This window comes from Cyprinus carpio, chromosome B25 (genome assembly GCF_018340385.1).
Source record: "Cyprinus carpio isolate SPL01 chromosome B25, ASM1834038v1, whole genome shotgun sequence".
Taxonomy (NCBI): Eukaryota; Metazoa; Chordata; class Actinopteri; order Cypriniformes; family Cyprinidae; genus Cyprinus; species Cyprinus carpio.
The window spans coordinates 2959803-2973489 of NC_056621.1; the positions used below are offsets into that span (position 1 = coordinate 2959803).

General features: G+C 36.4%; 1 protein-coding gene across 1 annotated transcript; it reads left to right on the forward strand.

The window, feature by feature from the left end:
* Nucleotides 1-7178: 7178 nt before the first annotated feature.
* Nucleotides 7179-11892, forward strand: avpr1aa (arginine vasopressin receptor 1Aa). The gene is made up of 2 exons (XM_042753308.1): nucleotides 7179-8653; nucleotides 11053-11892. Exons 1-2 carry the CDS (start codon nucleotides 7783-7785, stop codon nucleotides 11343-11345), a joined length of 1164 nt encoding a protein of 387 aa, XP_042609242.1. The 5' UTR covers nucleotides 7179-7782; the 3' UTR covers nucleotides 11346-11892.
* Nucleotides 11893-13687: the final 1795 nt, after the last annotated feature.

The window sequence follows — 13687 nt, forward strand, 5'->3', positions numbered from 1 at the left end:
TTTCTTGGGGTGTTACTTATTTAGGCTTCTAGTATGTTGCTAGGGTGTTGCTAGAGCGATCTGTGCTTTTCTTTGGGGCTTTACTTATTTGGCTTCTAGGGTGTTGCTAGGGGGTTGCTATAGCGATCTGTGCTTTTCTTGGGGCATTGATATGCAGTTGCTAGTGTGTTGCTAGAGCGTTCTTTGCTTTTCTTGGGGCGTTACTTATTTAGCTTCTAGGGTGTTTCTAGGGGGTTGCTAGAGCGTTCTGTGTTTTTCTTGAGGTGTTGATATGCAGTTTCTAGTGTGTTGCTAGAGCGTTCTTTGCTTTTCTTGGGGCGTTACTTATTTAGCTTCTAGGGTGTTGCTAGACTGTTCTGTGCTTTTCTTGGGGCTTTATTTATTTGGCTCCTAGGGTGTTGCTAGGGGGTTGCTAAAGCAATCTGTGCTTTTCTTGGGGCGTTACTTATTTGGCTCCTAGGGTGTTGCTATAGCGATCTGTGCTTTTCTTGGGGCGTTACTTATTTAGCTTCTAGGGTGTTGCTAGACTGTTCTGTGCTTTTCTTGGGGCTTTATTTATTTAGCTTCTAGGGTGTTTCTAGGGGGTTGCTAAAGCAATCTGTGCTTTTCTTTCTAGGGCTTTACTTATTTATTTGGCTCCTAGGGTGTTGCTATAGCGTATCTGTGCTTTTTCTGGGGCTTTTGGGGCTTTACTTATTTAGCTTCTAGGGTGTTGCTTGAGGGTGTTTCTAGGGGTTTGCTAGAGCGTTCTGTGCTTTTTTTGGGGGTGTTACTTATTTAGCTTCTAGGGTGTTGCTAGGGGGTTGCTAGAGCATTCTGTGCTTTTCTTGGGGTGAAAATTATTTAGTTTCTAGGGTGTTGCTAGAGCCTTCTGTGCTTTTCTTGGGCCGTTACTTATTTAGATTCTAGGGTGTTACTAGGTGTTTCTTGGGGCATTGCTATGCAATTTCTAGGGTGTTCCGGATGGTTGCTATATAGTTGCTACAGTGTATGGCTTTTCTTTTTTTGGTGCTTTTTTAGATGTTTTGTATTTTGTATGGTTTTTTTGTTTGGTTGCTTGAGGTTTTTCTTCAGTTTTTTCTTGCTATGCAGCTGCTTCACTGCAAAAAAAAATGCTTTTCTTACTTAGATTTTTTGTCTAGTTTCACGCCAAAATATCTAAAAATTCTTGAATCAAGAAGGACTTTCTAGGCAAGTTAAAAAATATTATCTTGTTTTCAACAAAAAAAAAAAAAATAAGTGAAAAATTAAGCTGGAAACAAGACAAAAAATCTAAGTAAGAAAATCTTTTTTTTTTTTTTTTTTTTTTTTTTTTTTTTTGCAGTGTAGGGTGTTCTAGATGGTTCCTAAGGCATTTCTATGTTGCTAGAGTGTCCTGGGTTGTTCTTGTGGTGTTGCTATGCAGTTTCTATGGTGTTTTAGATGGATGCTATGGCATTCCAAAGTGGTTGCTAGTGTGTTCTGGGTGTGTCTTGAGGCATTGCCATGCAGTTGCTAGGGTGTTCTAGATAGTTGCTAGAGTGTTCTGGGTTTTCTTGTCTCAAACTATACTGTGATACCAAAGTCAAATGTCAGAAATATGAATTTCCTTGTGTCACATGGGATCGAGTGCATCCATGCCAGCAGTACAGCAGCTTCCTTTGTAAGTGTAAGTGGTTTGTGACAAATAGCCGTGTCGAATTCTGGAACATTGTATTGCACAAACTCTCTCTTTCTCATTACGTAAGTAAAACATATTAGGTTGAGCCTCTAGAGTGCAATTCGACATGCTCAGACACACGTGCCAGCATTGGCACATGCAGGGTCAAACATTAGCCATGAGCATTAAGAGTCAGAGAGATCGTTATATGTATTTATTTGATTTAGTTGTTTATTTTATAAATGTAGAAGTCATTTGCATCTGCATGCCAAATGTCTTGTAGTGATTCTTTAGAGTCACGCAGCCTGTTTTATTTAGTTATGAGCTGCATTAAAGTCAAACACAAGCTGGATACTGCAGAGTAAAACTTTTTTATAGAAGAGGATAATTAGGAAAATTAAGGAAATTCTGAGAAAATTGTAAAAGAGAAACATAATGAAAAGTTGTTAAAACAAGCAATTGAAAAACAAAATAATAAGAGACGCATGTGGAATCTGAGCAAGTTCATGTCTATATGTCAGTAAAAAAAAAATAAAAATAAAATAAAAGTCAGAAAATTAAACTAAAATATGCTCAATGCATGTATATTAATATAACCTCAGTTTCAGAGTTACAGTCAGTAAAAAAATTTTTTTAGTTCTGATAAAATATGATGTTGAATTAAGTAGAGTTCAACAATTAGTGAAGAACAAGTGAGTGGTCAGAATTGTGTGGTTGCTAAGGTGTTCTGGTTAGTTGCTAGGGCATTGCTATGCACTTGCTAAGGTGTTCTAGGTGGTTTCTAGGGTGTTGCTTGAGTTTATGGGATTTTTTTTAGGCCATTGCAATGCAGTTTTTAGGGTGTTTTAGGGGGTTGCTATGGCGTTACTAAGCAGTTTCCTGGGATGCTGCTATGCAGTTGCTAGAGTGTGTTGGTTGTTGCTAGGGCATTGCTAAGCGGTTGCTAGAGTGTGGTTGCTAAGTTACCTGTTTTGTGGTCCAGCAGGTGTAAATGTTGTGTTTGATCACTTGGTAAATTAACAGCACTATCTCCTTAAAAAGATAAATGATTTGAGGAATAATTCATGTGTTGAGCACAAACGTTTCAGGACGCCATACTGATGTTTCATACATAAACCTCAGTATGAGTAATAGTAATAATCATTCTTGATTAAGCAAACATCATTAATATAATTTTAAATAATCCCATGAAAAGCTTGAACTCATACGGGGTCGTCCTGCAGTCAAACATCAGGAACTGATATCTTCAGCTCCCACACACACTTCCCATTGTCCAGACTGGAACCGCAGGATGCTCTCTTTCTGGGAATAGAGTGTCTACGGGAAGTTTTGGACTCTTTTTTTATAGACTGTGATGTGCAGCTTGTGATTTATAGTCCTGGTCACAGAGATCAGAATGATTTCTCAGCATCACTGCTGGAAGCGCACAGATAATGCATGTGGTTTGTTGTCAGCCGGACAGTTGCACTTCCCCGTCATCAGAGATGTCCTTACAATGTGTTGCATCGATGTATCTCTTAATAACAATATATTAAATCAACCTTGTTTTGTGAGTTTGGTATTTAATGGAGGGCAAATCTCAGAAACAAATGTAATTTCAGAGGAAATGATTAATAGTATTTTGCATAAAGAAAACGAAAAATGTTTTCTTGAGTAAAATGTTTCCTGGAATGTTGCTTTGTTGTTGCTGGGGTGTTTTGGATGGTTGCTAAGGCATTGTTAGGTGGTTTCCTGGGGTGTTGCTATGCCTTTGCTGGGGTGTTTTAGATGGTTGCTAAGGCATTGTTGAGTGGTTTCCCGGGGTGTTGCTATGCCTTTGCTGGGGTGTTTTGGATGGTTGCTAAGGCATTGTTAGGTGGTTTCCTGGGGTGTTGCTATGCCATTGCTGGGGTTTTTTAAATGGTTGCTAGGTGGTTTCCTGGGGTGTCGCTTTGCCGTTGCTGGGTTTTTTTTTGACTTGTCATATGGTGGTTTCCTGGGGTGTTGCTATGCCATTGCTGGGGTTTTTTAAATGGTTGCTAGGTGGTTTCCCGGGGTGTTGCTATGCCTTTGCTGGGGTGTTTTAGATGGTTGCTAAGGCATTGTTAGGTGGTTTCCTGGGGTGTTGCTATGCCATTGCTTGGGGTGTTTTAAATGGTTGCTATGTGGTTTCCCAGGGTGTTACTATGCCATTGCTGTTTTTTTTAAATGGTTGCTAGGTGGTTTCCTGGGGTGTTGCTATGCCATTGCTGGGGTTTTTTAAATGGTTGCTAGGTGGTTTCCTGGGGTGTTGCTATGCCGTTGCAGGGGTGTTTTATATGTTTGCTAGGGCATTGCTAGGTGGTGTCCTAGGGTGTTGCTATGCCATTGCTTGGGGTTTTTTAAATGGTTGCTATGTGGTTTCCCAGGGTGTTACTATGCCATTGCTGTTTTTTTTTTAAATGGTTGCTAGGTGGTTTCCTGGGGTGTTGCTATGCCGTTGCAGGGGTGTTTTATATGTTTGCTAGGGCATTGCTAGGTGGTGTCCTGGGGCATTGCTATGCAGTTGTGGGGGTCTTTTAGATGGCTGCTAGTGTGTTGTTAGGTGATTTTTTTTGTGCTTTTTCTTTGAGTTTGATTTTTATTTGTGGGCAAATCTCATAAGTAAATGTCATTTAAAGAAGTGATAATTGTATTTTGCATAAAGAAATTGAATTATATTTTCTAGATGGTTGCTGGAGTGTTCAAGTTATAATATTTAAATAATGTAATTATTTTTGTATTATATTGCATGTATTTTAAAATTATATATCATTGTATTATTTTTGTAATACATTGCATGCATTATTTTATAAAAAAAAATCACATTACAATAAGCTACTTGAAAGTTTTCAGATCAGATGTGATCCCTCTGAACTGAAGATCTGCATGAAGATCCATGTTTCATTCAAGAGTGACATAAAGGCAAGTAATTAATGACAATTCATATTTTTGGGGTGAGCTATTTTTGTTATTTTTTATTTTTTTTAAACATTTTTCTTAGTGATTTAAATTTTACTACAAAGGGTTAAATGGACAGAGAGAGGAAGCATTCAGCTGGCAGAGAGATGGTGAGTATAATGCACCCAAAATGAAAAGAAGAAAAAACAGACAAAGTGAGGCAAATATTTGAAGAAGACTGGCACACAGGATGGGAAGGGTATTAATAGGCTTTTACATGCGTATCCCTCCTTATCTCTAAAAAAAGACGAGTGAAGAGGTAGAAAGGGATTAATGGGTGACAAACCTTACTAGACTCACGGAAAACATAAAAAAAAATAATGACGTTAGTTACTCAGTTCCATTACTGCATCTCAGTCTTGTATGAATGATACATATACATTTTCATGGCCAGTGAATAGTTAGAATAGTATATTCAACAAATACTGCCAGAAAGGGTTTTTTAAATGCTTCAGCTACTGAGATCTTAAGAACCGGTTTCATGGACCGCAGAAAAAACTAAACATGCAGATAATATAATGCAACTATATAGTGAGAATAGCAAAATGTGTTGTTGAAGCATGAAAATGTACTCACCTTTAGGCCATCCAAGATGTAGATGAGTTTGTTTCTTAATCAGATTTGGAGAAATGTAGCATTACATCCCTTGATCAGCAGTGGATGCTCTGCGGTGAATGGGCGCCGTCAGAATGAGAGTCCAAACAGCTGATAAAAACATCACAATAATCCACAAGTAATCCACAGCACTCCAGTCCATCAGTTAATGTCTTGTGAAGTGAAAAGCTGCATGTTTGTAAGAAACACAGATATCATTAAAAAGCTTTTAACTCCAGGTAAAATACAAATCCAAAATAACAGTTCCTCCTTTGAAAAACTTATCTCATCTGAATCAGGAAAGAAATATGCTCTGATCAAGCAACATTTACAAGCCAAAATAGCTCTTAACAAATATATGGTTGTATTTTGATGTAAAAGACAACAGGTGATGGACTTTTTCTTTGAAGGAAATGTTATTATGGATTATGGACTCGTATTTTGGCCAGAAGCTATGTTTGTTTTAAAGGTAAAAGTAATGGATTTAATTTTTTTACAAACATGCCGCTTTTGGACTGGAGTGGTGTGGATTACTTGTGGATTATTGTGATGATTTTATCAGCTGTTTGGACTCTCATTCTGATGGCACCCATTCACTTCCATTGCTGAGCAAGTGATGTAATGCTACATTTATCCAAATCTGATGAAGAAACAAACTCATCTACATCTTGGATGGCTTGAGGGTGAGGACATTTTCAATTTGTGAACCATCCCTTTTAATGTCAAAGATCATGCATCCTGTAAATCATGTTCATTTAAGGACATTTTTAAAATTCTGGTCCTGTGATGAGTCACTTGTCCAAAAGAACTGTGTTCTGAAGATAAATCTGCAGATCTGCTGCCCATCCAGCACCATTAGCTGAATAAAGTGAGAATCAGCAAATGATCCATAAAGCAAATGCAGCTCAGAGGAATCAGTTGCCTACCAGATCTGGACAAGCGTACAAATGACTTTTGTGCATTGTCCAGTGACGCATTTAAAACAGGCTATTACCACTAATGGTTCTTCAGACAATTAACAAATCTCAAATCTAATCATGCAGTTTAGCTAAATCATACCTTGATTTATTTTGAAGGATTTTTCATTTTGTCTTCAGTTCAGATGAACGAACATTCCACTGCTTAAAGCTTCTGAAGTCTTTTTTCACATCGCCTTGATAAACTCGAACCAACTGGAAAGAATGTGGTGTTTTAGGACACTAATAACAGATCAGCCTTAGTTTACTGCATAGAAGTTTTTCTTGTTAGATCCTTTGGTCAAATACTAAAATGGGCTTCATGTGCTAAAGTGTGTGTGATTGATTTACTGATCAGAAATCCTGTTTTCACTCTTCTAGAACATTTTGTTTTGTCTTTGTCTGAGACTGTGCCGGCTCTTTTCAACAATATTTAAAACAGGATTCCCACAATTTCTTTTGTTATGCTCAGCCCTAAAATATTTAATTGGCTGGATATTGCTCTTTTGTTCAGTAAAACTTCCTCAAGTCATTATGATGTGTGATTTGAGCAAATCGGTCTTTTGAGCTGGTTATTTTAAATGAATTGTTCAAATGATTCACAAATTGGTCTGAATGATTCATTAATGAATCCTTCCCCATTTAAAAGAAATTGAACTTTTTAAAATGCTGATCTAGTCATGGCAAAAGACTGGAGGTCTTAAAGTTCAAAAGGTGTGGGAACTTTTATCTTGTTTACAATTTATTTTCAGCTGTTGTCGAACAACATATTAAACATTTTTAATTATTTTGGTAATGTATTGTTTGTATTATTTAAATAATGTATCATTGTATTTTACATAACTATGAACTACTTAAAACTTGACACAATTAAAATAACATATTATTTTTGTAATATATTGAATGCATATATATAATCATTCATTTAATTTAATTTTACAGTGGAAGGTAACCGGGACATGTTGTTAACAATTTAAATAATATACTATATATTGTATATTATATTCACTCATATTATATAGGCCTAATTTTAATGTATTTAAAAAAAAAATCAGCCCTGGACATGCCTGGCGTTATATAGTGTGAGAATATTTATGGTTCTGTACTATATGGGAATGTGTCAAGGCTGATCTTCACATAAAGCAGACTTTAGGAGGGGTGTTTACTCTAGGGTCCGGTGTACTCTAAACTATAGGACTGAACTGAGCTCCTGAACACCGGTGGGTTTGGCTCTGCGCGCGTTACGCGCCGTGACTGAAATCTGAGGCGGGTTTAAAAGGCTTTGAGCGGGGCCACAGACAGACGAGGAGAGACATTTGGAGATCTGGGTTGCACAGGCATTAGATATTAATTACAAATCGACAGCTACTTGTTTCGAGACGCTTTTTAGCCAAAGCAACTCTGTTGTCTCCTTGAATAAGTCTGGGTCAAGGGCAAATGGAGATAGTTTATGATTCAACCCTTGTGGGATTTAAATCTCCAACCTGTTGGTTACTAACATAGATATTTAACCACTAGGTTTCATCTGCAGCGTAGCGGAGCAGCGCGCAACGGGACACCGGCGTTTCCATTTACGCACGTCGTTCGCGCGCGTTTAAAGGCGTTGGACTGCTGTTATTCTTGACGAATCTTACAATGGGACACCTGAGCAACGCATCGCACTCGGACAACTCCACCGACCCGTTCGGACGCGACGAAGAAGTCGCAAAAATCGAGATCGCGGTCCTCAGCGTCACCTTCGCGGTCGCCGTGATCGGGAACTGCAGCGTCCTGGTGGCCATCCACAACACCAAGAAGAAAACCTCCCGCATGCACCTGTTCATCAAACACCTGAGCCTGGCAGACCTGGTGGTCGCGTTTTTCCAAGTCCTTCCACAGCTGTGCTGGGAAATAACCTTCCGTTTCTACGGACCGGACTTTCTGTGCAGGATCGTCAAGCACCTGCAGGTGATGGGCATGTTCGCGTCCACTTACATGATGGTTATGATGACTCTAGATCGCTATATCGCCATCTGCCACCCTCTCAAGACCCTCCAGCAGTCCACCCGGAGGTCCCACATCATGATCGCGGGCACGTGGATCAGCAGTCTGCTCCTCAGCACCCCTCAGTACTTCATCTTCTCCCTCAGTGAGATCCAGAACGGCTCTGAGGTGTACGACTGCTGGGGTCACTTCATCCAGCCCTGGGGACTCCGCGCCTACATCACCTGGATCACAACGGGGATTTTCCTCATCCCGGTGATCATATTAATGACCAGCTACGGATTCATATGCCACAGCATCAGGATGAACATCAGATATAAGACCAAGAAGACGCCGGCGGACGGCGCGCACAAGGACGGGCTGATCGGGAAGAACTCGGTGAGCAGCGTCACCACGATCTCCAGAGCGAAGCTACGCACCGTCAAGATGACTTTCGTCATTGTTCTCGCGTATATCATCTGCTGGGCGCCGTTTTTCACCGTGCAGATGTGGTCGGTGTGGGACAAGAACTTCAGCTGGGATGGTGAGTGAAAATAAGGGAAAGATTAGCCTACATGCCATGAAATTATGATTCAGGTATTAAATGTGCAAGGTAACACCTGTTAAACAGCCTTATCATTTAAATAAAATGTAATATTTACTTTAATAGTTAACAAACATTATATTATCCTATATAATGCTTAACATATTATTGTACATTAAAAATTATTATATGTGATGTTTTTAATATTATTTTATGTTTGCATAATGATTAACAGTCTAATGTATATTCAAAGAGTTAAAAATGGAAAGTAGATTTTTTCATATATTTCATGCATATTCATATTGGCAGTATTAAGCCCTAATAATACTTCCATTTAATTTAAATAAAAAAATATGTTGTGTAATGCTTAAGAGATGAAGATAAATTTAAACAGTGAAAAGGCAATGTACATTTTATTAATCCATTTCAAGCATATGTAAATAAGTGTTCAATATATGCTGAGCAATATTTTATAACTTAAATATCATTAAATATGTTAGCTAGTACAATTTAAGATTTAAAATGTCATGCATTTCATTCATATTTCATATTTGCATTTATGTATTAATGTTGGATTGCACACTGTGCAAAGTGAAAATGCGCAGGTTTTTATTTCTACCTGATCTGACCCTAAAAATACTTACATTTGTGTAATCAGGTTGATATGGATTGTAATCATGGGGCATCAATGTGGTAACAACATCTAAAATATAAATTGTCCCCTACACATTGATTTTTATAATGAATTATTTATTAAATGTGCAGATACTTAATTGTATTATATATTATGTATGTATAATGAAATGGGTTTATATGTTACCAGGAAGCTCAGGATGTTTACTGGACGCTTTCAGGAGCACAGCAGCTTTGTTTAAATGTAAAACACAATGAATGGATGGTAATGGAAAGAAGTGCTAACGTGTTAAATATAGTCACACTGATATGCTTATAAAGATCATTTGAGAAATGAAGTCATGAGGTCAGAATAGTGTGTCTAAACAGAACAGCTGCATATTTCGTGTGTGTAAATCTGCCATTAAAATTCCACACGAGTTTATGGGATGTTTAGTTAACCCAATTTCACCCCATTTTCACATGGTTACAAGACAAATTACTTTAATCAAAACAAATTAATTGTTAGTTTTGTCATATATTATTTTACGCTAATATCTGGCAACACAGACGGCTTAACACCTTGTTCAGAATGACTGAAAAGTTTTCAAAACAATGAACAAGGTGTTCCATATTTATTTATACAGATAAAATTATGAATTAAAAAATTACAGATTTACATTTTTATTGATAATTTTATCTGTATAAATACATATGGATATCTTTTTGCTGAAAAAAGACACCATTGTTTTTATAAAACATATTTTTTTTGTACCTGGATGCTGATACAGTGAATGTAGATTCTAAGACACATATTGTGAAATAGTGTTTTTGCTTATCGATATGATGCTTGGCAAACTAGATTATTATTATTTATTTTTATTTATTTATTTTACCTTTATTTATGATTATATTTTTATTATTTGTTTTTATTTTTTTTTTTTAAATTTATTCATTGATATTATAAGAAAATATTATTGATTTTTTAATGGTTTTTAATCTATATTTTATATGGATTATTTTATCTGTATAAATAAATCTGGATACTGTAATATAATTATTATTACATAGTTACATAATTATAGTTCTGGTTCTGGATGCTGATTGGCTGATGCAGTGACTCTAGATTCTGATTGGATGACGCATGTTCTAAGCTGTTGATAAAATGTTACATTCTACTGTATGTTTGGCAAACTAAAAAGAAAGAAAGAAAGATTTCTTAGTTTATTTATATATATATAATAATATTGAATAGTCATTTCCACTAATATCTGGCAACACAATAGGCATAACACCTGGATAAAAATGATTAAAACCCAACTAAAGTTGATGTTTCTTGATATATATATATATATATATATATATATATATATATATATATATATATATATATATATATATGTTTCTTGTTTCTTGATATACTTTTTCCTGCATAAATAAGTCTGGAGATCTGTTTTGGAGAAGAATTACCATATAATATCATAAATTTTATAAACATCTTTTAAAAGTTATTTCGTATTTATAAACTATATATTTTTACTGTTTATAAACCATAAACATATGGTCCTTGATGCCGATTGGCCAATGCAGTGATTTTAGATTCTGATTGGATGACGAATGTTCTGAGCTGATGTTAATCATTGTTGCTTTGCTACCGTAAACAGCCAACAGTGAGACATGGGAACTGTGTTGTGGAAAGAATTATTAATTGGACTATTTATTGGAGAGTATCTTTATTTGAAGCATTTACAGTTATTGTCTGTGTGTGTGTGTGTGTGTGTGTGTAGATTCAGAGAACACGGCCGTCACTCTGTCTGCGCTGCTGGCCAGTCTGAACAGCTGCTGTAACCCGTGGATCTACATGGTTTTCAGCGGACACCTCCTGCAGGATTTCGCTCACTGCTTCCCCTGCAGCCACAAGATCCAGCAGAGCTTCCGGAAGGAGGATTCGGACAGCAGCCTACGGAGAACCACGCTGCTCACCAAGATCGCCAACCGCAGCCCCACGTGTAGCTCGGGCACCTGGAAAGAGTTCGAGCATTCACCCAAAACCAGCAGGTCGGCTCCGGCCGAGACGTGACGCAGGCGGCCCCCGGGAATGTGACTTTATTGAGCCGCACTTCGGTGAGACTCTCACAGCAGGGCTTTAAAACTCCAGGCTTTGGATGCTGACTGAGCTCCAGATGAGATTTAACACACTATTACTGCTCAGGAGATGCGATGGAGTTAAATCTGTTTTGTTTAAGCATCTTAAAAGTAAAAATGGACTCGATCAAGTCACTTGTAATCATCCAGTAAGAGTCCAGAGCTGTGAAATGAATGTGTGTAGCGGCTCAGATCATTTGATGAGAAATGATTGAGTTCATATGGAGATCTGAGCACAGTTTGAGACATTGTTGAGATCTCTTTTGGGACTTTGGAGCTCCTCGCTGCTTCAGCTGGAATCTCCATTTCAGAGTCTCATTGCTGTCGGAGATTCAGTCTTCTTTCTAAAGAACAGATTTTTAAAATACAATTATGTTAATGAAAGTTATAAGAACATATGCCAAACATTTGGAATAATATTTAATACTTTTGAACAAAAAAATCTAAATGCTCACCAAAGCTGCATTTATTTGATAATAATAATAATAATCAGTAAAATTGTAAAACATTATTAAAATTTTAAATAACATTTTTTCTATGTGAATATATCATAAAAAGTAATTTATTTCTGTGATGCGCAGCTGTGAATATTATATTTAATCTCCAGTCTTCAGTGTCACATGATCTTCAGAAATCATTCTAATATGATGATTTACTGCTCAAGAAACATTTCTGATTATTATCAATGTTGAAAACAATTGTGCTGCCCAATATTTTTGTGGAAAGCCTGATATACTGTCATTTTAGCCAAAATTAATGCTTTTATTCAGCAAGGGCGAATTAAATTGAACAAAAGTGACAGTAAAGACATTTATGTGACAAAACATATCTATTTCAAATAACTGCTAATTTTTAAACGTTTTATTATTTTAAAAAATCCTGAAATCAAACCAGCATATTAGAATGATTTCTGAAGATCATGTGACACTGAAGACTGGAGTAATGATGCTGAAAATTCAGCTTTGAACACAGGAATAAATTACATTTTACTATATATCCAAATAGAAAATGGATATTTTAAATTGTAATAATATGTAACATTTTTACTGAATTTTTGATCAAATAAATGCAGTCTCGGTGAGCAAAAGAAACATACTTTTAAAAAAACAGTAGTGTACTTTAAATTTATTCTTTATTTTATTTTATTTTTAATGTAGAAACATTTTACAAAAGGCACTTGAGGTTATGTTGTATTACGAATTTATTCACGCCGCCGCACGTCATGCTTTACAATCTCTCGTCTCGTGTCCATTAAGGAAACAGTGGGAAGAAAGAAAACGTCGTAAATCTCTTTAGGGACTGTGGCACAATGAGTCCAGCGAGACATTTCCTGCGATAAGCGTCTACTTAAGCCCGGCGCTGGATTTATTTTGGCCCCGAGTGCGCGACCCTTGTGCCAAAGTAAACCAGACACCTGCTGCCAGGGACAGAGCCGAGAACGAGCTGATCGCTGTAAGCAAAATATATCAGTCTCCAGACAATAAATGAATGCTGCACTAAATAAAACATAGGAAACGGTCTGCTTTATGAAATATTGGCCTCACTTTGGTGGCATGAAACCTACTGGGCATGAGCTTTGTCCTATAAATGAATGTTTTCACGTGGCCAAGCATGTCTTTACTGGTCATTTGTCAGGTTTGGACTCTTTTCAGGTGTTTTAATGTATAATGAGTTAAGGCTGTTTACGTATAAATGAAAGTTGTAAATAAAAGACAAATAACAGGATATCTTTATATTAACAGATGGTCTATATTTGTTTGTATGTTAAGGTGTTTTTTTTAAAGACAATAATGATATGTTAAGCTATGGAAGCCCGTTTCTGCCATGGAATAAAAAATAAATAAACAGGTAACTGTGACTTTTTATCTCACAGTTCACACTTTTTTTTAATTGTGAGATATAAACTCGTAATTTAGTTTTTTTTTTTCTCATAATTCTGCATTTGTATCTCCCAGTTCTGATTTTTATGAGTTTAAATCTGGAAATTCTGACTTTTTGTTTTCTTGCAATTCTTTTTTTTTTTTTTTTTTTTCTCTTGTATTTGTGTTTATGTATTATTGTTTTTTCCTTTTTTATTATAGTTTTTATGTTTTTTCTTGCAACTCCATGTTTATTTCACACAATTCTAACTTTTTTTCTCTTTACATCTCACACTTAGGACTTTTTATCACAATTCTCCATTTATAACTCACAATTATAACTTTGTTCCTCAAAATTCTGATTTTTCTATCTCACAATTCTTCACTTCTTTCCTCACAAGATATCCTGGAATTTTTT

Bases quoted from the DNA above. Each gene is read 5' to 3' on its own strand.
- avpr1aa (XM_042753308.1), top strand. From the start codon at position 7,783: ATGGGACACCTGAGCAACGCATCGCACTCGGACAACTCCACCGACCCG. The intron at 8,654-11,052 runs GTGAGTGAAAAT...GTGTGTGTGTAG, and splicing joins CAAGAACTTCAGCTGGGATG to ATTCAGAGAACACGGCCGTC.